The sequence below is a fragment of the Akebia trifoliata genome, chromosome 1 (genome assembly GCF_017979445.1).
Source record: "Akebia trifoliata isolate Shusen 1 chromosome 1, ASM1797944v1, whole genome shotgun sequence".
NCBI lineage: Eukaryota > Viridiplantae > Streptophyta > Magnoliopsida > Ranunculales > Lardizabalaceae > Akebia > Akebia trifoliata.
The window spans coordinates 21,745,656-21,772,126 of NC_141375.1; the positions used below are offsets into that span (position 1 = coordinate 21,745,656).

The 26,471-nt window shown below is 34.3% G+C and overlaps 2 protein-coding genes and 1 non-coding gene across 5 annotated transcripts; 2 read left to right on the forward strand and 1 right to left on the reverse strand.

The window, feature by feature from the left end:
- The first annotated feature begins 564 nt into the window (after nucleotides 1–564).
- On the forward strand, nucleotides 565–11,080 carry LOC147410933 (HISTIDINE TRIAD NUCLEOTIDE-BINDING 2). 2 transcript variants are annotated; one of them, XM_086441715.1, is made up of 6 exons: nucleotides 565–717; nucleotides 819–923; nucleotides 7,044–7,130; nucleotides 7,212–7,359; nucleotides 10,192–10,309; nucleotides 10,766–11,080. In XM_086441715.1, exons 1-6 carry the CDS (start codon nucleotides 653–655, stop codon nucleotides 10,831–10,833), a joined length of 591 nt encoding a protein of 196 aa, XP_086297841.1. In that variant the 5' UTR covers nucleotides 565–652; the 3' UTR covers nucleotides 10,834–11,080. The 2 variants fall into 2 exon arrangements, with proteins under 2 accessions (XP_086297841.1, XP_086297849.1); XM_086441723.1 differs by having other exon boundaries at nucleotides 600–717; nucleotides 830–923.
- Nucleotides 11,081–13,434: 2,354 nt separating this feature from the next.
- On the reverse strand, nucleotides 13,435–20,542 carry LOC147410934 (putative arabinosyltransferase ARAD1). Of its 2 annotated transcripts, none has more exons than XM_086441704.1 (3): nucleotides 19,499–20,542; nucleotides 16,491–16,856; nucleotides 13,435–13,464 (listed from the first exon to the last, which is right to left on the reverse strand). In XM_086441704.1, exons 1-3 carry the CDS (start codon nucleotides 20,426–20,428, stop codon nucleotides 13,450–13,452), a joined length of 1,311 nt encoding a protein of 436 aa, XP_086297830.1. In that variant the 5' UTR covers nucleotides 20,429–20,542; the 3' UTR covers nucleotides 13,435–13,449. The 2 variants fall into 2 exon arrangements, with proteins under 2 accessions (XP_086297830.1, XP_086297822.1); XM_086441696.1 differs by lacking the exon at nucleotides 13,435–13,464 and adding an exon at nucleotides 14,223–14,735 and having other exon boundaries at nucleotides 19,499–20,540.
- An 883-nt stretch (nucleotides 20,543–21,425) lies between these two features.
- LOC147410935 (small nucleolar RNA Z279/snoR105/snoR108) lies at nucleotides 21,426–21,534 on the forward strand. Its single transcript, XR_015182851.1, has one exon. It is a non-coding gene; the product is annotated as a small nucleolar RNA Z279/snoR105/snoR108 (small nucleolar RNA).
- The last annotated feature ends 4,937 nt before the right edge of the window (nucleotides 21,535–26,471 follow it).

Below are 26,471 nucleotides of genomic sequence, written 5' to 3' on the forward strand. Positions count from 1 at the left end.
TGTTCAACATGTAACTAAAAAAAATTTGATTTTTTTCTTCCCAAATTTTGTCATTTTCAATCTCTTTTTTACCATATGCATTATTTCAACCTTCAAATGCTCTCATCTCTACCTACGCCTATGAATTAGGTTCATTCTGAAGTGACGAACCATGAATACATGAATCATGTAACAAAAGTTTGAACAAGTGTCATAATGTTGAGATAATAATTTTGAGCCAAAATTTGTAATGTTTGAATGGTGTATTTTAATCTTTTAATTGGGAGTGTGATAAATAATTTAAAGAAAATGAGATGTAATAAGTAAAAAGTTGGGGTGCCAATAATAACTCTTTAAAATATAAATGATTTATAAAATTACATACATTTGTTCTTTTAGAAAACTGTACATACTGTCCGATTGTAATTTTATTTATTTAGACGAAAATACCCTTTATAATATCATGATTAAAATGTAAATGAGGGTTTATTTTAGTAAAGATAAAAAAAACCAATAAAGCATTTCTATCGACAATAGCTATTTAATTTATTAATGATCCTTATTTAATCATTTTCCTTTTATTTATTTATATATATTTATATTATATTATATTTCACCATTTTGAGTTGTTCAAATCGACCCCAATTTGTTAGGGTTCATTTTTTCTGAAACAATGGTTTCGACCCCAATTTCTATTTCAAGAGCCATGGCTACAACAAATTCCTTATATTTTCTTCGGTAATCTCTCTTTCTTCAATTCGATTTCTCTCCTTTAATTATTTTGTTGTTGTTATTTGCTACTTTTTCTCTCTGATTGTTTATTGATCCTTTCTCTATAGGAATTCTGCAGCATTACGAGCCTTTACGATTACTAGAACTTCACTCGAACAGTCCAACAATCTAAGCAGGAGACCTCACATGGTTCCTCCTCTTCAAATTCGAAGGTATTTCGTTTATTTTCGAATTTCGATACCCTAATTCTGTCTTTCTGGTTGAAGAACTAATTAACATGCACTTATCTTACCCACACAACTTGAAAGGGAAAGGAGTCCCCCAAGCCTAGCCTTACTAAGTTAGTCAGGATTTCACGTTTACTAAGGGTCCTTGGGTTCACTTCTTGGCATCCAAAAACATGATCCGATGCTTCAGCATTGTAGAGGACGAAATTCTATGAATTTTGAATTTTTTTTTTTAACGTTAATTTTCACCGTTGAATTTCATTTTTAAGTTTGGGTTATGTGGAAGTTCTGTAGCCGTCCATTTTCAAAATCTTGGATCTATTTCAAAAGAAATTGTTTTTTGGAATTTTTTGTTTTTTTTTGTTTTTGTTTTTGTTTTTAGATCTGAGTTTTTCGATGAAACTTAGAGGGCTGTGGTGTTGGATTTCTGATTGATGAAGAGAGACTGTAGTTCTGTGAAGAGGATCCAATTCCAAGGTAGAGATATTATCTGATAGTATGTAGTCCTACCAAAACCAATACCTACCTCCTGCTTGATTGTGCATGTTGAATTTTGAAATTTTCTTTTAAAAAAAAGTTATTTTTCACCGTTGGGTTATGCGGAAGTTCCGTAGCCTTCCATTTTCAAAACCTTGGATCTAATTCAAAAGAAATTGTTTTCTAGATTTTTTTTTTTTTTTTTGGATATGAAACTTTAGAGGGCTGTGGTGTTGGATTTCTGATGTGGTAATCCATTTGAGCAAAACGACCTGTAGTAAGGCTCAAAATCTTATTGTGTTAGTTAGGTAAGGGTTTCACTTTTATTAATGGGTTTACTCCTTATCTAAATAAAGAATCCTAAAACAACTTACTAATTCCACTCTTACTAAAATACCTAAGAAATCAGTAGTTAATTCATACGATGGAATCCTTTTTATTTGGAGATACCAATGGAAATGGACCTAAACCTAAATAGAAATAGAAACCTAACATAAAACTCAATATTTGGTCTCCTCTTGTCTCAGATGAGATAAATGATTTAACTCGGTTTTTATAATTATTTATTAGTACAAATAATTATATACATATATATGGGAAGCGTTCGGAGGCCCTAAAGAGAGCCAAACATTGTGCCAAACATTTTATCAAAATAGGGGTTAAAAGTTTCGGAATGGGCTGATTTTTTGCGAGGATGATCTCTATGGTGAAGAGATCATCCTCACCAAAAATTAGCTCATTCCAAAACTTCTAACCCTAGTTTAACAATTGAAGAATAATGGACCATCCGATTTTTGTAAATCACTTTTGATGGGGTTAGAAGTTTCGGAATGGGCTGATTTTTGGTGAGGATGATCTCATCATAGAGATCATCCTCACAAAAAATCAGCCCATTCCGAAACTTCCAACCCATACATTGAAATAATGTTTGGCACAATGTTTGGCTCTCTTTAGGGCCTCTGAACACCACCCTATATATATATATATATTATCTTAATAAAAAAGTTACAAAAACTTGTTTGACTTGGCCGAATTTTTTAAAATATTTCCTGAGCCATCTTTGTTGTCAAATGTAACAATGCACAGGATAATTCAGAATGAATATCTTGCTCGTTCTTGAACGATACAGAGATGACTTGGGTTCTATCTCAAACAAGATTTCAAACCATGCTTTTGTTGACTCATGAGTTCCAACAATGGTTTAGTACTTGCTAAAATTCGATTTGACTTAGGTGAGTCAAAACAGACTTGGACGGCGCTGGGTTGGTTTTCCAATGTGATTTTGTAGTGATCCCCTTTGGCTTGGCCAACAACTAGTTCAAATCGGCTAATTTTTTGAAAACGTCAGTATTAGAATATTTAGCTATGTTGTGTGGACCCAATGACCGAGTTTACAAGCCTAAAGCATGGTTGGCTTGACTGTGAGATCAGAGCCAACCATGGCTCTGATACCATGATTGGATTTGTGTGAATATCTGGATGATTTTGATTTCCGATGAGATTCTATTAAGTAGAGAAAGTAGTTACATGAAGTTACATAATGTTGATAGTATGCAAGGTGTCGTGCCACGAAGTAAAGGTCCTGATGACATGGTGTCACTAATTGTCTAGGCTATGCATTGCCTTAGAAGAATAGGCTCGATGAGGAGATTCCATGCGAGAACATCTCTTTTTAACAATTTTGCGACCAATATTATGGTGCGTGTGATGAGTTAGATCGTAGTGTCAACCATTAAAGATGGGAACGGTCACATGGGAGACATGTATTACAAGTGGGAGACATGAATGACAAGTGGCGGGTTGTGGTTATTGAAAGGAGTCCAAGGGAGGATGTTGTCGACAGGAAGATCGTAGGAAGTGTATGATCACCGTGTAGGATGAAACAAGAATTCGATGATGCCACCTGGCAAATAGTGACCCCTGCTCTAGAGCTATAAAGGGAGAGTGAGCTCCAACATGTAAATGATTCCTTTATCTATCTAATATACATAACTACCTTAACTACAACATCAATTGATTTGGTGTGAAGAAGAAATGGTTTATGTAGAATTCTTGGATGATGATTACATATCTCATTGCGTTTATATAGATTCAGAATATTCATGAATGTGGAAAGATAATTAATCAATCCAATATAATATACCTAATTGATGCAAATCTAATATTTGCAAGATATGAGATGAGATACACCATAGCATTGCTATAATGTATCTCATGCATATTATTATAATGCATAGACCTTATCTCTATCACCCTCCCGTAATTGCACAATCCTTTAGAGAAAGATTGCAATTGATTGCATTAAATATCAACTCTTGATCTCATGAAGAAGTTGATGCTGGATAGCCACTGTTATTGTTTAGAAGAGAAAGAAAGATTTAGAAGAGAAGCATTGAGAGAGACTCAATAGAATAAATAAAAAATCTATAAACCTCATCTTTTATATTTATATAAGAGAATTTGGGCTACACTAAGTGGGATGTGTGGAACTGGAAAAAACTAGTTTGCCCCTAAGCGTCCTATACATACCAATAACACTCCCCCTCAAGTTGGAAAATCCAACTTGGAATAAAACTAAAGGAAATAAACAAAAGAAACTATAGAAAACAAACTACTAAAGAAAAAAATAAAAGAAACTAAAGAAAAAATAACACTCCCCCTCAAATTGGAGCATAAATATTAAGTACATCTAGCTTGGTGCGAATAAGACTGAGACGATTACAATTAAGTGTCTTAGTGAACATATTTGCCAATTGATCTTTAGATTTCATGAACGGTATACTAATTTCTCCACATAAAACCTTGTCTCTGATAAAGTGACTATCTGCCTTAATATGTTTTGTTTAATCATGAAACATTGGATTGGAAGTATTATGAATTGCAACTTGATTATCACAATATAATCGCATAGGAGTAGCTATCTTAACACTCAATTCTCTGAGAAAATTCTTAATCCATGTCAGTGCACGTGTCATAAGAGTTATTGCCCTATATTCTACCTCTGCATTAGACCTTACAACCACATTTTGTTTTTTACTTTTCCAGGAAACCAAGTTTCCTTCCAAGAAAGTGCAATACCCAGATGTAGACCTTCTATCAGATGGAGAACCTGTATAGTCAGCATCACAATACCCCTTTTAAGTCCAAATGATCTTTTGACTTATACCACAAACCACGTACTGGAGATCGTTTAAGAAATCAAAGGATCCGAATAACTTCCTAATCTGGAATCCTTGGCATTTTCATAAATTGATTTACTACACTTACTGCAAAAGAAATATCTGGACGAGTGATAGTCAAATAATTGCGTTCACCAATTAGTTTTTTGTATTTTTCTAGATCATCAAACAACTCTCCATATATTGGTTCGGCCCTCATGTGATGGTCAAATCCCCTATCTATGAGGATATGTGGTTTGGTCCCTTCACTACCCTCTCTATATTGATTCAACCTTTGGCCCATGTAGTTTGGCCTCTTGGTCCCGCCATAAGATAATAGGGGACACCCCTCATGGGTAGAAGGTTCAAGCATAGGATAAAGTCAACCCCTCTACTCTCATAGTTAGAGGTTCCAGCCCCAAGCAATGAGTCGACCCCTACCTCGATGGATAGAGAGTTTGGCCCTAAAAGCTCGATCCTATGGGTAGACTAAACACTTGACAAAAGAAGGGAGCTATTTCAACCACAAAGATTCCTCTCATGAACCTTTCTATCAAGTAGGAGAGTTCTACCCATGAGGCTCACTCAAGCCTCGCCGTGATCATAAAACTCAATCTGATTGCTCTGCTAGCATAACTCAATTGAGTTGACTTGGAAAGACAAAGTATCATTGAGTTTGATAATTACGTCATTGAGCGACTAATCATGCTAGTTACTAAATGTAGTGCGCATTAATAGCATTAACTTCGAAGCATACATGAGCTAGTGGATGAACAATTACTAATCAGAGAACAAGGTTCCTCATTCAAGGCAACCAAGTCTATAAAAGGAGACAACCTTCTTCATTTCAAAGGACCTTAGGACCCAAATTATAAACTCTTCTATCTTGTATTTTCTATTTTTTTCTACAACTGACAAGATAACTAACTTAATCATCGAAGGTTCTTAGGCCAGCACCACACTGGTATTTCTCTAGGTTAGGTTGCTAGAGAAGATGACCAGTGATACCACATCTCACTGGAGAAGTTAATCGAAAATACTACATGTTTTCGGAGAAGATGACATTAATTATAACACAAATCTCGAGGAGTGGGTAACCTGAATTTTTTTTCACGATTTGCTTGTTCTCCTTTTGGCTGGATGTTGTTGGTGGTTGAGTAGTTATATGGGCCGATTCCTAGATACTGAAGGCATTAAGAAATGGTTTTAAGTTGGGGTGGGAACATCGTAAGAAACTAGAATTTTAGCTATTATGATGGGAAGTTGGAGTACTGTTTCGGAGTGGGAACGACATGTTGAGTAGAAGATTCCTACTTCTAGGGATTTGTTTGAAGAGCACCTGCCAAGTCCTAAGGATTTTGCTTGATTTCCCTATATAGGCTTTTGTCTAAAATGTAACAACATTTTGTAAATATGAGTCAATATGATTGGACTCAATTTTGATATTTTCTTTACACAAGCCCAAAAGACTTGAATTTTCTTTTAGTAAATGAATGAGGAGAATGAGCCTCGAGTTTGGCAAGCTACCAAATAAGTTGTGTTTCAATTATGCATCGACAAATTATATTTTAACCATTTGGTTTATCAATCAATTTTTTTTAACCATTTGGTTTACTGTGTTCCCTGCCAAATACTCAATTGTTTGTTTGTGTTGCTCTGTGTGCATGCTCGTGTGCCGGGGGGCGGGGGGGGGGGGGTTTCTTTTTCTCTTTTTAATGTAAAGATTATATTATATTGAAGATGGTCGAGATGACCAGCTAAAAGCACAAAGGTGCACAATTGCTATGAACAGCTCTGGGACAAACCCAATCCTGCCCGTAACTCGGTTTGACACATCGCAAAGCAACTTTGGGGTCATGGGTTCAAGTCCAGCTTAATCATGGGTTATAACAGTCCAAAGCAGTCTTTTTGAGTCCTTAAGGATGAACCCCAGGCCGAGCAAGACTGAAACAGAGATTGAATCGATCCAGGGAAACATCCCACAATACCAAACAAGCCCAATACATGTTCCCAAACACAGTGCACAACAACACGATGAATAATTACATGATCAGCTGATTCCTCACCATCCATACACAAGGCATATATTTGGACCTCTGAAGCTACACTTGATGACTTGATCCATTGTAAGAACTTTCCCAAGTGCTGCACACCATATGAATAAGGCAAACTTAGACAGGACGTTTGGACCTCAAATTGCCAATGCAGGAAAATAAGGACTTCAGTTGGTCCTATTAAGAGTTCCATGGCACATTGTCTCATTTAAGTTTGAATTGGCAAATATGTATGGGTTTTCGCAGAGAAATACTCTTCCACCTCCTACCCCCTCTTTGTGTTGGCCAACATCTGTAAATTCTTTAAATTTATTTCTGATTCATCTGTTGCTTAAATTCAGAAACATATGTTTTGCCCCATGAACAAAATCTGAACTTCTAGTTTTTTTTCGTGGACATTTTTCTTCTTATTTCAGATCCCTTTGTCATGTTAGTGCCACAAATAATGAAGAGGCTTCTGCCAAAGTAGCTGCCGCCACTGCTGACAGTGGAGGTCCAACCATGTATTATTCCTAGTTTCTTGGCAACTTACATTCTGAACATGCTATCAGTACAAAGGTTTAAGGGCTTTTCCCCCCTTTCAGATTTGACAAGATCATAGCCAAAGAGATTCCTTCGACCATAGTATACGAGGATGAGAAGGTGTTGGCATTTCGAGATATCGACCCACAAGCCCCTGTCCATGTTTTAGTCATTCCGAAGTTGAGGGACGGACTGACACAACTTGGCAAGGTACTATTTTCTCTCTTGATTTTCTATTCTTATCATTTACTTCAGTTGAATGGTGAAAAAGGATTCATGTCAGGATAAGGCATATAAGATGATTAATTATTAGGAGGGCTGCTATTGGCACCCCAACTTTTACTTTTTGCACACCAATTAAAAATAAAAGTAAGTCCATGGTTGAGAATAAGTAGAAGTTAGGGTGCCAATTGAAGCTCTGTTAGATTTCTAATTTTTAGGATTTTATGAGCCTAGTCCTAATTGTAAACAACTACTGAAATTGTTTGAATAAGTGCTATAATGCTTTGTAATGTTGAGGTAATAACTTGAACCAAGCTTTTTTAATGTTTGAATGGTGTGTTTTAATCTTTAATTTGGGTGATAAATAATGAGAGCTGCTATTGGCACCCCAACTTTTACGGACTACACCCCAATAAAAAAAAAGCGTAAATGAATGGTTTGAATCAGTAAAAGTTGTGGTGCCATTCTTAGCTATCATCATTTGCAATCAGATCTGATTCCGTGACATCTGCAACTCTCTACAACTAAACTTAAGAGGGAGAAAAATCGCAACAGAAAATGTCAGCAACAACAACAAGATTGCAACCCCTTCATTATTGTATGATCCTGCAACAAACCTCAAGTTAACCGGGGCAAATTGAGATCAATGCTGAAACCTCATTGTCTAGTAGATTTGGGAAGCGGTGACCGTGAGACCTGGATATATGGTTCCTCCAATGATACGACCAAATGGGTACCAGCTTTAGGAATTGAACCAGTTCCAAAAATCGCAGAATCCATTCTTGGTGAGGAACAATGTGGTTTGATAGTTGAAGTCAGGATCGAATTCATGGATAATGCTTTCGTAGCGAGGAACAATGGCAGTTCAATGTTAATGTGTAACAAGGTTGGGATCATTTTTTAAGGTGGAATCATGCTTTCAGATTCCTGAAGGTTGAACTCTTGGAAGGTTTACCATTTTGGGGGAGAAGATGAGGGGTTTTTTGATCAACCATGAAGTGTGGAGAAGAGTCCTAAGCTGGGTCTAATGGATGTGTATATACCCCTAATTGGTGCGTTAACACATAATGGTGTGTAATAAGTAAAATTTGGGGTGCCGGTAGCAGCTCTCTAAATAATTCAAGAAAGTGGGGTGTCAATAGTCGCGCTCTTTATTTATCTTCGGAAATGTGCAATGCATGTTTCGATAAGAGGAGAAATATGCATTTTGATTGAGTGTAAAGATTCCATTGTAATATATAAATGGTTTTCTTCTGAAATGGTTTTGAGCATGTGAAAAAAATTTGCAATTTTTTAATGTTTGCAAATCTTGGGTGATGGTTATTTAAAGTAAATGAGATTATATTAAGAAAGAGAAGAAGGAAGGTAGTGGGTGTGGGTGAAACATTTCCAATTTTCAAAGGTTTGGAATCACCTCAAATATTTGATGTAGAGGTGGAGGAATATAGCATTGTTTGAAACAATATTACTGTGGTTGAGGGGTGCCATCTTCTGCCAAGAGGGAGAGAAGATATTTAATTGAGAAAAAACATTCAGTCAACTAGTTTTTTTAGTTATTTATTTGTCATGGAAGAAAGTAGTCATGGCACATTGGTAGGTAGCATCACGTTAGTATGGCGGAAAGGTATAATTGTGTGAGAAATTTGCATGTAGTAATTTTCTAATCTCTCTAAATAGATTACACTAATAGAAAACAAAACCCTAATTGCTAATGATGACTTCCTGCAGAGATTGCTTCTCCCTTCAAAAATCCTATTTTTCCACCCTTTCCAGAGGCCCTAATAAACAACAAAGGGAATAAGCTTCCATAAAATCCTCTCTGTAATAATTTTAGTTCAGAGCTAGGAAAACACCAAGAGGTTTGAAAAAGAGAAAGAAAATGCACCCAAACCTTACTAGCAAAATCGTAATTAATTAGAAAATCACCCAAAGTTTCATTGTTGAACTTACACATGAAACAAAATCTAGAGGTAATACCCCTGTTTCTGATATGGTTTGAAACTAAGAGTTTATCCTAAGCCATGGTCCAAATGAAGTGGAAATAAAAAGTCACTTTTAAAGTGATTTTTAGAGGCCTATTTCACAAGAGCAGAGAAACTGGGTTACACCCCTCGAGAGCAAGGTAAAGAGATTTGGTGGAAAACTTACCATCCTGATTACATGTCCAAATTCTTTGACCCTATGTTGGATGAGCACAGCGATTAGTGGATATACGATTGATGAGGTTAGGTATTTCCTGATCTCTTGAGTAAACTTCTTGTTCTTAGTTTTCTTTCACAATCAGTGGATACTCCCTGTGGTAATGGTATTTAATGTAAGTGTGACAGAATGGTTTTGAAACTCGAAATGGACTCAAAGGGCAGGCACCAAGTAAGTTTTTCCATTGCAAAAACATCACCACATTGACTAGCTTGAAAAATGGGTCGATTTGTCCAAGTTTTTGAAAAATTCGGTTGGTTTTTGAAAACTCTGCCAAGTTGAACAGCTCGAATTGTTTTTGATGTGTTATATATATTAATTATTTTTAAGATATTGAATCTTTGTGGCTAAAATAAAAGTAAGTTTTGTGTGTGGCATCTATTAATCCAGATTACAACAAAAGAACATCACTAATGTGAAATAAATACATATGTGTTCCAATTTACTTCAAAACCAGTTTTAGTTGGGTTCAAACTTGTCGAAGTCAGATCATATTAGCTTTGTCAAAACAGATTTGGTCGGTGCCGTTTCAATCCAGAAACATGTGTTTTAAAACCATGTTATGAATTATGGCATCTTGCTTGATTATTCTTCCTTGCTTTATATTTTACTCTTTGTTAGGCTGAATTGAGGCACGGTGAGATACTGGGCCATCTTCTCTATGCAGCCAAAGTAGTAGCGGAGAAGGAAGGTATTCTGGATGGGTTTCGTGTCGTCATCAATAATGGTCCGGGTGCATGTAAGCTCTGATCCCATTTCCTTAGATTGTGAATGGAAAATGATTTCCCTTGGAAAATGTGATTTTCACATCTATGATTGCACATTTTCACTAGAAATCATTTCCAGCTCAAAGCTATTTTTGCCTATGAGCAGGAAAATAACACCCCCCCCCCCCCCCCCCCACAAAATATTAAAAACATGAAAATTAATTTTTATTTTGTGTTGCCAAGTAACCAAATGAAAATGATGTTCCCACCTCATAATGATTTCCCTCACCTACAAAACCAAAACCCAACTCTTTTTGACATTTTCCTTAGGTTCAATCATGGTGCAATTCATTTTCCGAATTTCAATTTTACTGAGGAATTCACATCCATATTCCCTTGAAAACAAATTTGATGCAATCAAACAGACCCTTAAATTTAATTCTTGTTTTTTCTATTAAATTGATGCTACACTATCTCATTCATTCCAGGTCAATCTGTTTATCATCTGCACTTGCATGTACTTGGTGGGAGACAGATGAAATGGCCGCCTGGTTGAGACCAGTCATGCTAAGCTGGCCTTGGGAATTTTTATTTCTTTTCATCTTTCATGGAGGACAACCCAATTTTTAGCTCAAATGGTTTCATTCTTTCTGAAGCTAGAGATAATCACAGCACAACCAGAAGATTTACTATAAGGAGCTAATTATCTTTTACCATTAGCCTTCATGAATGTATCTGTACTTTGTTCTCTCTAGTAATAAGCTAGAATTACTGTTTAATTTTAATTTATTTTGTTGCTCCTAGTTGGAATCCATGTGATGTTTGGTAAGTTTACGGTGAAATGGATGAAGTGCATTATTATCTAGACTGAATCCTAGAATTATAAGTCAAATTAGGATAAAAAATAAATGAAAAATAATAATAATAGTTGACCTCATAACAACAATTCTCCAATTCATGTACCATTCTCCCTCAAATGTATAACATGATCAGCTTCTGTACATAATGAAAGAAGGCCGAAGATATGTTCATTTACACCAAAATTTGGAAGATAAAAAATGCGGCAACTTTCTAAAATTATTCCAAGTTAATATTTCAAATTACCACAAAAAAAAAAAGAAAAAAAGAAAAAAAAAACATTTATAATATATTAAATGATAAAAATGTGATAAAATTAGATTGTCTATCTAAATTTTTTAAAATAAGTTCTTAGCTAATGGTTAGGATACAAAGTGTCCGATTGTGTTTGGGATTTCGGGTATATTTATGTACTCCTTTCCCTTTGGATGTTATTGGATAGCAAATCCATTTTTAGCTCCTTAATTTGCAATTTCATGAGTGCATTTTCTTAGTATTTTTGTTTTTTATGTGAGGCATTTATTGAGTTAAAAGAAAATTACTTTTTGTTTAGATGGGAGCTTATGTGTTGGGGTGAAGGGTTGTTTGAACTTCATGCCTCCTCTTCTTCCTTAATGAAGGTATAATTTGTCAAAAAAATAAAAAAAAACTCATACTTGGAATAAAGCTAAATGGATGGAGGATTATAAACATTAGAAACACACTTGTCTTGAGCAAATATGAAGAGGTAAAAGAGCTAATTTGTTATACACATCCTAGAATTAATCCCTGCTATAGTTCTGACAAACTTTCAATTCTATCTTGAACCCAAGACCATGCTCTTCAACAAATGCAATTAATGAATTTTTTATATTTACAAAAAAAATTAATTGATGATGAAGATACCAGAGCTATGCAATCTAGAGTGAGTTTACCAACCAGAGGGAGAGGACAAAGGTCCCTGCACTATCATTGTGGATGGATGGATGACATTCTATTTGAGCATAGTTCAAGGTATCCATTATGATTAGAGGTTGAAGTCTTCATATCCATGACATTAGGAAGGAAAATGGCGTGTTCTTGTTCCGAGAACCTTTTATCTTTTCTTTAAATCATTTGGTTTAGACATTGCTTTGGTGATCCTTTAATTGTTTCAAAATGGCAGAACATACCTTTTGTGATTCGTTCTATCGAAAAATCATATGGATGATAGATTCTTGTGTGATACACTCTTGATCGAAAAGGTTTTCTAGGACAAAGATTAAATGTATTGAACAGATATCTTAATTTTTGGATTCATGATTTGGGGTGATGAACTAAACCTGATAGTCATATGAGTGAAACAAAACAGCTTATAAATTTATTTCCAACTCCAACCTGAGTTTATTTGTTATTATGGAACAGCTAGGGGACTTTAGTTAATCACTTATAATTGGAGTTATGGTATATTTAAATCTTGGCTATTAGTATATTATAATGGTTGAGATTAGTGACAGGTTTGATAAAATCTTAATGTACCATTAGTTTATTTTAGGGATTGATGAATAAGACAAACGTTTTGAGTTCTGTAGTGAATGGATTGTTGTGAGCCTTTGTATTTGTATGATACCAAGGTAATTTCTATTTTATTATATTTTCACTAAATATGGTTATTTGAACCTAAACTAAACCATTTCTCGAAATCCTTGAAAGCGAGACTCGAGAAATGTGATTGTTTATTGGTTAGAAACCTTGTACTAGTGGAAGTAGGTCTTCATTTGGGAACTTTTTAAGTTAATATTTTTTTGGGATCGAACATTGCTGGACTCTGATTCAGCCTTGAATTATTAGACTTTCTGAGTAAATTATGATAGATTTACCTTAATTTTCTAATTATAACTGCTCTTGTTAATTATTAGTTAGTTGGATCTCAGCTGCTTCATATGCAATGTTCCTGGCCTTCAATGTGTGTTGTAGGATTTCCCTTCCGTTTACCTTATGACTAAATGAATCAGTAACATACTAAATTTTTTTTTGTCGTTTTAGTTTACGTTGTACCAGACAAGATTATGCCAAAAGTCTGCATAGGCATTTTGAGCTTCTGCAAAAATGTAGTAATTCAAGCAGAATATGGCACGTCACCCCCAGGATACAATGGCTCAATGTCAACTATTACAAACCTTCTGTCTATTGCACCTTAGACAGGAATCAATCAACCGAAATCACACCCAAATTCTTTGCCCAGAAAGATAGATAATAATAATGAAAAGATGAAAAAAGAAAGCATGAAGTGAGAATTTTGTACTGCACATAAAATATAGTAGAAGAAGACGATATTCCTTAGAGAGACTTTTCCTTAAGTCTTCGAACCCTATAAATAGAAAATAGAAGGTCAAACGGCTAATAGATTTTTAATACCTTAATTAACATTAATGTAAACAACTAATAGATTTATTAGGAGAGCTGAGACCAAACGGTAAAAATAATTATTAGTAATCAATTATTATAAAATATAGTATTTTACTAAAAAGATAGAATCTTATCCAAGACACCTCGCTGCACTGCATCGTCTCGACTCAGCATGCGTGTGTGCTCAGAAAGCATGTGTGTATCATTGAGTTGACTTGGCGTAGAATTCCCCCCTTAGGGAAAAATTTAGGTACTCCTTGGGATCCAACCCCGATAACTCAATCCTTGTCTTTAAAAGGTGAACAACACTCTCATTTATAATATAAATAATTGATGTGGGACTAAAAATTGCAAGAAAAACATTGAGAGGCTTTCAAACTAACATGAGTTATCTCTTACCATCTTCTCTCTTTAAGAGTACACATTGTACTTTACCATTAATAATAAGTATAAAGAGAGAGAAAAGTAGTAATAATATAATATAAAACAATTTATACTTTATTTTATTAAAATATATGCAAACGTATGAAAAAGAATTCAACCCACACAAAGGGAATATAAAAATAAAAAAAAGGGTAGCAAAGCAATGCCTTATAACATTGAAAGAGAATTCAATCCACACAAAGGGAAAATAAGGGGAAAAAAATTGCAAAGCAATGCCTTAAAACATTGAACAAATGCAATCACTACAATCAACATCACCATGACCTTTTTATTTCCCTGCCATATACACAGACTAATTACAGATAAAATTAATGAACAGGTATTTCAGCTGCTAAACTTGTCCCTGACATTGCTAACTAAGCAAAATAACGGAGATCAGAATCAACGAGAAACCCTTATTTCGTGGTAAAGAATCCCGAGGAACTGCAAATCACCCTATTTTCTAGCACAGAAAGAATAGGTAACATTGTGCAATTAGGATTCATGTTTCACCTATATCGAAAATCTTCTGCTGCCAATATAAAGAGAGGATTAGCTTGGATATTTCACTTGGTATTATACAGATCCTTGAATTATCCATAATCATTGAGTGGTGGTATCATATAGGGTTGTGACGGTCCCAGTCTTGTTTGAACAGAGACAAGCACAGTCTGGTTCTGTTAAGTCCCTGCTTACAATACGTTTGTCACGGTTGATCATAAGTTTAATAAGGGGTAGCTTCAGAGAGACTTCACGCCATATCTCATTTACTGTTCCATTTGGATCCTCATACTCAAAATATCGCTTCACCTAAAATCACATAAGATAAATTCAGCAAACTTGCTTTAACCAACTGATAGGTGTCTGTGCTTATTGTGGCTCAACTCCCAAGTGGTGAAAATAGATGGTATATAGATTTTATATGATAAGAAATGATAAGAAACCTTGGGAGTACACAACTAAACTAGACGAATAATTAAACTCCCAATAACATTTTAGAAAAAATTAAATTACAATATATTGCACAGCTGTCAGTTCATAGCTATTCTTTGCATATAAAATGCACAATTACTTATTAAATGTTATCATCATCGTTGAAGCCTTATCCCAAAAAATTTAGGGTTGGCTGAACGAAACCACCTTGTTCCCCCATTCAATTCTGTCTAAAGCCGAGTGTTCAGTTATTGCAAATGTGTTCATACCCACTCTTAATACCTCAATCTACATTCTTTTCAAGTCTCTCTCATCCTTTAAGAGCCTTCAATGTGCATGTTTTGTTACTGAAATCAGCCTTAGTTGCATGTGACCAAACCATTTCAATTGATTTTCGCTTTGTTTATAACCTATCGGGCCTAAACATACATTTTCACAAATGCGTTCATTTCTAATTCTATTTTCCGTACACTAGAAACTACTGATATTTGGTTACAACTAGTGTAATAAAAATAGGAACTAATTTAAATCCTGGAACCTTGTGACATAAAATAGAAAGAAACAAAATCCTGGGTAGAACCTAAGCATTAAGAGAAATTCATCAAATAGAGACTAAATTTGTAAACAAACAGCGGGCTCAGACCTGGCCCTCGCAGACAGACTTATATAGGCTAGACTGAAATCCAGTTTGAGAGTGAGGTTTCTGGACAAATAAAAACCACTTAAAACTAACCCAAGGGCTGCTGCTTTCAAGCCCCAAATTGGTCTGAATGTTGTTGGGTATGGATCTGCTTGGCAACCTTTTTGGATTTTCTTCTTTCATGGCTTCCAAAGAGATGCTTCTTCTCTTCCATGCCAAGGCTTGGTCCTCATTAAATAATCAAGGAAACAATCATATAGTAGGGTCAAGTGGCTTATTCTTTGATCCATTCATTTCAAATTATTTACAACAGAATTCCAATATAAGTTCAGTTATCCATATATGTAAGTAAGACAGCATACGAACTTTGGGTCATACAAGCAAGTCACTAAACCTGAAGAGTTCATCTGCATAAAAAATGTGAATACTATTTTTTTTATGAAATATTATAGCTATTGCTACCTGTTAAAAGGTTTAGTTGACAACATTTCTCAATTCTTGAAACTTGTTTTTCCTAGATAGTTCTCTTTTCCATTTCTTTCTCTCATAGTAAAAAAAAAAAAAAACGCATTTAAAACATGTCATATACCTCTGGCAATTAAAAAGTAAATTTTGTATAGTTTAAAATTTTTTCACTAGTCTATTATTTTGATAAAAAAAATATGTTGATGAGTAAACTTATATATATAATTATATTTGAGCACATGTTATATTGAAAACATATAATAAATTAAAAAAAAATGTCTATTGTATTATTTTATATACACATTTTTATAATTTTTAATATATTTTTTACTTTTATTTTTCATCCTTTTTTGCCCGTTTTTTTCCCCTCTTTTTTCCGAAGTTTTCCCTTACCATTTTAAACCTGCACTCCGACTTTGTGAATATGCCTTCTCTAAATAAACATGCTATTGATTTCCATACAACAAACTATAATAGACAAAGTAAAGCTACCATGAAACTACAAGAGAGAAGTGAACAGTACATACCTCTTTAAGCTCCCGTTGGTATTCTAGAATCTTCTCTGTGCTTATTTTCCTCAGGATTTTTGCTAAATATCCTGGCTTTACAGCTGTGTTGGAATCTACAAATATAGCAATTTTTCTGTAGTTAATGGCATCTTCAAACGGCAACTCTATATGGTCACTGACTATCACTGGGATACACAAGCTCACTATTGCATCAAATAATCGGCAGGCCGATGGTGTATCTCCAGCAGGATGTAAACAGAACTTAGATGAATGCATCCCTTGTGTTGCCATACGTCGACTCTCCCTAGACTGTGTTCCATGTTTTATTATGACATCTTCTTCGTTCTCAAGCACTTGGAAAAGAAGGTTACGGACCTTTCCGCCCTACAGTACAGTGTTCATCAGATTATTTATTTTCGTCACAAAATAGGCCTTGACAAGGGCAATGTATTTATCAATTAAGAGAGGGAGAAAGCATACAATCTAGACTAATTAAGTGAATGCTCCCTTTTCAGTAAAACAACGATATTCTTCTCCTTCCAGAGCCCCAATAAACGACAAGCGTGTGTGTGGGTGCGTAGGGAGGGAGGGGGAGGGGGAGGGGGGGGGGGGGGGGGGGTTCAAACTCCATAAAATTATTTCTCTAGATCTAAAATATGAAGACTACAAACTTTGGCAAAAAGATAGTAAGGGTCGAGGGAAAATCTAGATGTTAAAAATGGACATGAAATATGACCAAATGGCATGAGCAAAGGAAGAATGTATGAGAAGGTGGTTGACAGATTCACCACTAGCTTTACATAGGGAACAAAACTCAACATCTCTCAAACCATGATATTGTCTACAGTCAAAATCCTATTTGAGATGGACACTCAAATGAAAAATGCCACCCTGGGTGGGACGTTGGTCCCCAAATCATTGCAGCTGAAAGATCAGGATGGCAAACCATGAGCTAGGGATTGATAGGACAATTTTTCTGAGAAACACTGCCTCAAATCAATTACACAACCAAGCACGGTGGTCTTCGTTTCTAGGTTGTTTTATGAGCCACTTTGTGAATAGTGGACAGCCAAGATCAAAGAATTGATAGCTTCATTGGAAAGTATAAGCCTGAAGTAGATGAAGTAATCCAAATATTAATTCGGACCTGATAATTTGTAAGAATTCAAAGATTTTCACTTGGTTGAACAGGAAAATAAATAATATAGATGGGAACAAGAAAAGCCACTAGATTACAAAGAGAGCAAAATAGAGTTTTTTTTTTTCTTGGGGAACAAGGGGAAAAAAACTTTGACTTCTATCTTAAGAGATATCATTTTGGAATTTCCAAATAATATGAATACTATTGGTTAAACATCAAACTTTGCTTTCAAGATTGAGCATTAAACTTCAACAAAAAAAAAATGCAAGAAAAAGTTCTTAGCTTTATTTTGTACAATACTTTTTTTTTGACATTTATATTAAAAAGCGCACTTACTTTTCAGAAAGAAAGAACCCTTTTCCTTTACCCTATAACCCTAATTCCTTAACTGTGATTGCAAAACATTGACCCAAACCTTTTTAGGTTTACCCTAAACCTTCACGGTAATCCTATCGTATCCCAAATTCTTAACCCAAATCCCAAACTAGATTCCGTAACCCCCATTTTTCATCTTCTTCCCTCACCGTCCTGCATCCATTTCCTTTCCCCCAATTAGCAAACAAAAGGACTAGCGCCACTAAAGCAAGGAGAAAAAAAGGCATCTACTTACAATCTTTGCTTGACAAGTGACTAGATGAGGGTGTTTCAAATATTCAATAGGAAAATGTTGAAGTGATTGTGCTAGACACTGCACTGATGTGGATGTGTGCACGGAACCATAGACGCTTTCCTTGAGATACGAGTGAGGAGCATCTATGGTTTTGTGCACACATCCACATCAGTGCAGTGTGAAATGCAGTGTCTAGCGCAATCACTCCAGCATCACTCTATTCAATAATTTATATATGTGGCACAAGATTTTGTAAAATACCAAAATACCCTAAGAGGCACGTAGAATAAAAAGGGCATGGAGATGATTTTTCCTCACTTCAAGGAGGGCTAGAAAAAATAAAACTGAAAATTCTGGATCATGCTGGCAAGAAAACTACAATACTACAAAGTTAATTATTCCCCATGAGGAACAAAATGGAGATAGACAAGCACAAATACTAATGCGATCTAGCTAGGTGTGAAGTTCAAATTACATAGAATTTCAAATATAAACAAATAGGAAGATAAATAGGTTTACATGTGGATAGTCATGTACACCATGGAAATGTTTTACCATTTTTTCGGAGGGGAAAAAATAATAATACTTGTTGAATGATTAATGTGGATGCAAATCAAGCCAATAGTCACGGGCTCCAATAAAAGTTGAATCAAACTTTCTTCTTCTTTACCAGCCTTTCCCCCAAACTTCCTAAACTAGAAGAAACCTAGAATTGATAAAATCTAGGTTGTCCTACATCACTACTGATTTAAAAATTCGCGGACTTGAAAGAAAAAAATAAAAAGGAGAGGAATGGTCACATTTTTTTATGGTTGAGAGCATTTGCCTCGGGAAAGAATCATTGCAATTCTTGGGATTTTATTTTTTAGTGTAGAATTTTTGGAGAATGTAAGGGTGTGTTTTTTGAAGATTTCTCAAGTAGACGGGATTGGCTTTGTATTATTATATTTTGAGGAGTGGGTGGGCTTCTTCTTTCTTCCTTTTTTTTGTTGTTGTTGATGTTGTTGTAATTGGCTAGTCATCTCGATCTCCTTTTTCTTTGATAATGAATTTTACTTAATAATAAAAAATAAAAAAATAAAAGCTTTTCTATGCGATATGTAGTTCTAAACCATAGTCTAAGATGTTTCTATAGATGTCCAATTCCTCAATAGAAAATACAGTTTTCTACTTGTTATGATAAATGATCCAAGAAGTGAACTTTGAAATTCTTCAGTACAACTAAAACAGATAAATCTATCTTCCTGATGCAACCACAAATTCAGAAACAATTACCTCTTTTCGATACCGATTCCCCATGAAGAACAGCAATGATTTCCTCCCTTCAACTCCAATCTCCCCATTGAACGAATTAATCCGATGTGAATATGGTAAGATCACATCCTTCACTAATGACGCCTGATCCCTCCTCAACCTCCCGAAATCCGAAACCAACAAAACCCCATTTTTAACCCGATCAATCACCTTATAAAGTGCGTTGGGATCTTGACATATAAAAACATGATCCCACCCATTGTTCCTCTTCCAATAAACCTGATCTTCCAACCACTCAATTAGACCTTCTTGCATCTCCTCATCGCTATAAACCGCTTCTCTTCCACTAACACCGACAACATTTGGCCGAATCGGATTCACAACCAAACTCAACGACGAAAAGAACGGGACATAAAACAAATCTGCATCTTCTGGATCCAAAACCCTAACAATTGACGAACTGAACCCATCCTCTCGAATCAAATCCGAGAACAACCACCACTCAGCAGAATGCTGATTTCCCGGATACTTCAGCATCGAAACATCTTCAACTGGAGTAGATTTCAGAGAATCACGAGCCATTAAATAGCTCTCAATCACTCCATAAGTGAATTTTCGCGGGAGATCATAAAGATAAACCTTGACGGGAGCTGAATTCTGCGGAGATTTGCGAGAATCAGAGGAATCACTGCTCAACAAAGAGAACGATTTTGTCGAATCGAAGGAGAAATTGGATTCAAGCTTTGAATTATTAGGGTTTATTGGGGAGAAGAAGGTGTTGAAGAAAGCGTAGAAAGCTAAGATGAGGAGAATTGTGGCAAGAGTTGGTTTCAGGAATGATCTTCGCGCCATTTTTGCAGATAGGGTTTGCAGAATTAGGGTTTCGCCATTGTTGAAAGGGGACGAAGAAGAGTGTGGTTTGGGTTTTCTGGTTTTTGTTCTCTCAGCCATGTTTGAGCCGCGCACGATGCTAACGTGCGCACGGTGGACACATCCGCCAGATGATAGTCGGACGTTGTTGTTAGCTTCAGACTCACTCTCATCATAAAGACACGAGAGATTTTATTATTTTCATTTATATGTGTTTTATTATTAAGGAGAAAATTACCAAATCAGATATCTATGTTTTATAATAAATATAATTAAGAGAGATTCTATTGTCACACTAACTTTTACTAACGCCACCTCAATTCATATGTAAATCACCGAAGAATCAAAAACATATCTTGGGGTGTTGCTAGTAAAATTTGTTATCGCAATAGCAGCTCTCATAATAAAATATTTTGTAAAATGTCAAACACCTGATCTCGTAAATATAATTTTTTTCACAAACGGTTATCTGATATGGCCATTTGGACAATTAATGAATTTTCTCCTTTATAATTAAATTGAATGGTTCAAAAGAAAAGTAAATAAGTCAATAGAATGTGATTCTAACTTTTTTGGGGAAATTTTCAAAATAATTATTAAAATTTTACTTTATTTCTAATATGTTATCTTTTACTATTAATGATAAAAATGCCCTTAAAGCATATAGAAACCATAAATATGCTATGAAAAAGTTATGAAAGGTAACAGTCTACACACATTTATCAAAAATTTAATAAACATTGAGATTGTGTTGTCAACCATCTAATTTTATTGAGATACACATTATTTTATAATCGTCCAAAAATAATATTAAAAAAAAGTAGTGAAAGAATCTAAATCAGATTTTAAGTGATATAAATCGTAGATAGATTTAAAGATGAACTTAATCGAACATTGAAACTTACAGCAACAAAAAATTCAAAATCATCAATCCTGTCAATATTATTACACACTATACATCTTCATCTTAGGTCAAATTTTGTATGGCGGGATCTTCTTAAGATATGGATTTTATAAAAATAAAATATTAATAAAAATAAAAAACACAATTTGGACCATGATTGTTCAAGCAGTTAACGGGATATGATGAGTGGTCAGGGCTCACTTTTAATTAATTGCGAGAAGGGTGTCCAGCCCAAGCCTGGTTACGACAATATGGACACTCTAATATATACCAATCTGATCCCTATAAAAATATGATAGACCTTTCTCTCCAAAGAAAATGCACAATTTGACATGGATTATTTAAAAACAAACTTGATTGAATGATTGAGACATTCGTCAAACCTATATGATAACTATATCAATACTTTGAGAAAGGTATGTCCACACTATGTTCATAGATCCTTCACAAATTAATCATTGGAGTGGAATTTACTAATCTTTTGTTATGTTTAAAAATTCATATAATTATGAAAAGATTGAACTCTTTATATGCTTATTCAACATCACGATGTAATCGACCTTTTCATCAAAATAATAACAAATATTTCACAAAAAGGTTGATAGATAGTTAGATACTTCAAAAAGTCCACAAACCATTTTCAAATGTGTTGTGAGACTTTTGGATTTGATATTTCATCAACCATATGCATGACATATTGTAAAATCATTTGAAACAATTTGTTAACACCTAGAGAAAGGTATGTCAATGCTATATGATAGATTTGTTATGCTGGCCAGCCTAACCTACTAAAGTGAGGAATTGCATCTTTTTGGAATTATATTTTCATGGATGTTCAAAGAGATGAATGCTTAAGTACTTATATGAACAACCCTTTTGTACAATAGTTTAGAAGATAAATTTTCTAAGTAGAGCTCAAATATTCGGTCATGATTTCACTTATTATTTCTTTAACACCTCGTATAATAATAATAATAATAATAATAATAATAATAATAATAATAATATTCTCTCTATTTTTCTTTAGATTTTCCTATTTTAGGCTATGATCTACTTCTAGACCTATTATTGTTATGCATTGATTTGGGCCCAAAGATAATACACAAAGTAAAACATCATTGTTCGAAGAAAATGTATTTCTCATATACTATTTATTCGTAGTCCTAAAAAATTTGGCTCTGGACCATGTAGATCTATTATTCATTATAAATCAAGATGCCATACAAGGCCTTGTAATACATCATTATTAATCAAAAAAGTATTCTCTCGTGTTAGATTATTCATTACAAAAGAGTTTGTCTCCACTATATAGATTTATCACTCACTTAGTATTATAAATCAATGATGCCACACTACTTTTTATTTATTGAGATGATGGAGTGTCCGGACCGTAGGCTATGAGGGGCAAAGTACCTAGCTTCTTAGAGGACCAAATTTCAATCAAAATTTTCGAGTATATGCAATACCCCACAAACCACACATACAAAGTAAACCGGGATAAATTCATGTGGGTGGCCAACGAGGGGGCTTAAGCTCAATGAGCAGTTTTTGAATCACTAAAATTATATTCAATTTAGACCAAATGTCCAATAAGGAATCCACCACTTCATAAAAGCAATCATATTTCATAATTCCCTAATTCAATTGGTGTAAAGTCTCATAATTTATTATTATCATTATCTTATTTTAATTGTAATTAATTTTATTTCTTTATTCTTGTTTATTTTGCTTTGCAAAGCTTAGTATTAATATTAATGTGGTTTAGTGGTTAAAAGAGTGGAAAACACACTCTAGACAAAGGTTTTGGTCTCTAAAGATTAGTTTTTATGTATATATCACACATTAAAAACTCTTCATGAAAACCTTTTTAGATAGTCTTCAAAGAACGTTACGGGATTTGTTGTTTTTCTCATTCTTTTTTTTTTTTTTTTCTTTGTTCTAAAACATTAGGGTTGTGGATTGGAGATCACCTTAGAGGTAGGGTCTGCTATTTGAAAGCTTTGGAGGAGGTTTTGAAAGTTGGAGCAAGAAGAGTAAAACTCCAATCATCTTCTCTTGTAAATGTCTTACTTTCATATTAAAAGAGACAAGTGAAATCTCTCTTCATATTTTCTTTTGATTTCTTGTGTGTTATCGGGTTCAATTCGTCCTATTATTCGTATAAAACATATTGGAATCCAATCAATTAGGGGGTTGTTTTGCCTATTAGACTCCAATCGATTAAGGGGTTGTCTTTCCTATTAGATTCTTATCGATTAGGGGTTATTTTGCACATTAGATCCCAATTGTATAAGGGTTATTTTGTATGCTAGGTTCCGGTCGATTAAGGGTCTGTTTTGCATGTATAACTACTAATAAATCAAGAATTTGTTTTGCATATACATAAATCCTTATTTTATTTTACTTATTAGGATTATGTTTATGTTATAGAACTTTAAATAGTGATTTTAGGACATTATTGTTATTTATTCTAATGATTATGAATCATGATAAGTATATGGTTTCGAGTATTATTTTATACTTATCTTAATGTGTAATTCTTTTATGTGAAACACATAAAATGCAAGGAATTTAATAGTTCATAAAACTTGAATAATGGAATGGTTAGATTAAGGGTTCGAGTTGAATTAACTCGGTGAACCGAGTATGTGTAGAGTTAACTGTATTAATGATTAACTTAGTAAGTCAAGTCTTAACTATAATTGTGAGTCATTGGGTACCTTTCTAATGGGATTGGGTTAGTCAAACCTTAGTGATAATGTGTTGTCATTAAATGATACCTTAGAGTTAGTATACTCTTACCTCTCTTTGGTTGTTGGATAGGCAAAGTCAGTTTGAATTACATTTCATACGATGTTTAAATTGACGTGATTACATTTTGTATGAGGCCACTAATATGAATGGGTTCATACTTGCTTGTTATAGTTGAATCCAGATGATCACTGTCTAAATCTAAGTGTACTTCTTGAAACCGATTATCAGATTCGATTGTCCAATTGAACCAAAGGAATCTTGTTTTGTTGTTGGCATAGTCTTTGTGTAGTTTGGGTGCGTCCATCAAACAAATAGCCAAGTGGAATATGTGTCTTCCTATGAATTGATGGCTATAAATTCTAAATAGACAACGTCAGTCATTTAGTTGTTATAGATAATCATGCGTTTGGTACGGGTCTATAATCTTGTGTATCCAGTTGTGTAGTTGAGTTACACATAAGATGTTTTAGATCAATGGTGATATATTAAACTTAATTAATGTACTCATATAAGTTATTCATTTATTGATAATTTGTATAATGACTTTGTACTGTCATGCTTTGCATCATTGGTGTAGGTTGAATAGTTAATAGCTTGCGAACTATTTGCTCACCCTTATTTTCTACATATTTTCAGGTGTACAACATGGAGATGGCGGAGGTAGCGAAATAGCTTAGTAGATTTGTTTATTTCAATAATTCTATCTACTAGTTTTGCTTTAGAGAGATAGGTAGTAAGGATATTAGACAAATTTTCTTAATTCGTTAGTATTTAGATTTTGGGTTATTTGTTATTATTGGGAAACATTTAACTAGTTTCTATTTTATTTCAATTGCATAAATTTTGCAATTATTGTAATATTCTATGCTTGAGATATGTTCTCAATGTCATCCCTCAAAATTTGTGTTCAAATCTATGATATTGAGTATTCAGATTTGGGGAAGTGACAATTGGACAAAAAAATCCAAATTAGATGATCTCTAATGAATTTTTTTTTACCAAAGATGTAAATGATATAATAATGTATCATTGAATAGAATTGTATGCAAAAATATTCTTTATTCCCTGTAGATGCGTGATTTTCTATTTTCAAAGATCACCTCCACGAAGGTTTGGAGTCGCCACCATTCCTTTTTGTAAAAAGGTATGAATGGTTACCCGGGGTGTATTTTTAGAAAAAGTGGCGTTTTTGGTGTTTAGTGACTCTCATATGGATAAAACACCAATCCACCTAAGATTTAGGAAAGTGGTTCGATTAGAGAAAAGAAAAGATGTTAAGCATCACTTTCTTTCCATCAATTGGTGGTAACATCAAAGTAACTTGGTCATTTTTGGATAAAATGAAATAAATAAAAAAGGAAAAGTGTCACATGATTGATGACTTGTACCCCAAGAAGGGATTTGTTATTGGCTTAGAGTATAGGGGTCATCTCATTGAAATAGATAGTCCTTATAGAAATTTAGCCTCAGGAACAACATGTATTTTTTTTTTAAGTGTTGGCTAATGATTGTGGGTCTATTCTTATGGGTTAAGAAAGACCCAAATACCAATTGCCTCAAAACGAGTTGAAGGTTTAAGTGTATAAATGATTTTCTTTTGAAAATGGTTGCAACCCCTATACTTTCAATTGAACTAAAGTCTGATTTGCTAGAGATAGAGGAGGGGAAATACTACATCTTAGAGGCTTTGCTAAAATAAAAATTAAAGAAATGAGAAGGGAAGTAGAAGAGGAAAGTGAAAAGGGGATAAAGAGGGGGAGTTTTGTTATCCTTAACCCTACCTTGAGACCTTGATTTATTCTTCCCTTCCTTCTTTCTTCTTCTTCTTATTAGGTTCTTACTAGAATTGTAAGAGTAGATTTTTTTTAGAGTAGATCAAGTGAGAGGAGTAGAGAAGAGTTGATAAAATTAATTTTTCTTTTTTAGACTTGGTGTTGGTACTCTTTTTTAGGAGGCGAGGGAGGGTATTTATAAGTATTGAAGCTTATTTTTTATGGTAGTAGAATGGGGTGAAAAGGTAGAAAAGTAGAAATGACATGAGGTTTGAGAGTGAAGGGTGTGAAATTTAGAGTTGAGATAAGGATATTTGTGGAATGAGAAGTAAATTGATAGTTTTTTTTATTCAAATGGATTGGATCCCCCCCCCCCCCCCCCCTCCCCTTCTTCCAACTCATTTGGGTTGAATGTTTGATGAGGTGAAATAATGTGGTATTTTGTTACAAGAATGGATTGTATAAGGAATAGGGGGTTAGGTTTTGAGAGGGTGAAGGGAATGGTGACAAGTGTCTAAAATGTGTGAAGATAGAGTGTTTAGGTGAGTTGATTAGGATAAAAGGGTGTGAGGATAGCATGTGAGAATGAGTTAAAGTGAATGATGAGATAAATGTATGAGTTGTGATATGGGTTGATAGTTTTGTTAGAGAAATGTAATGAGTTAGTTTTATAACATGGAATGTGAGTGGTGAT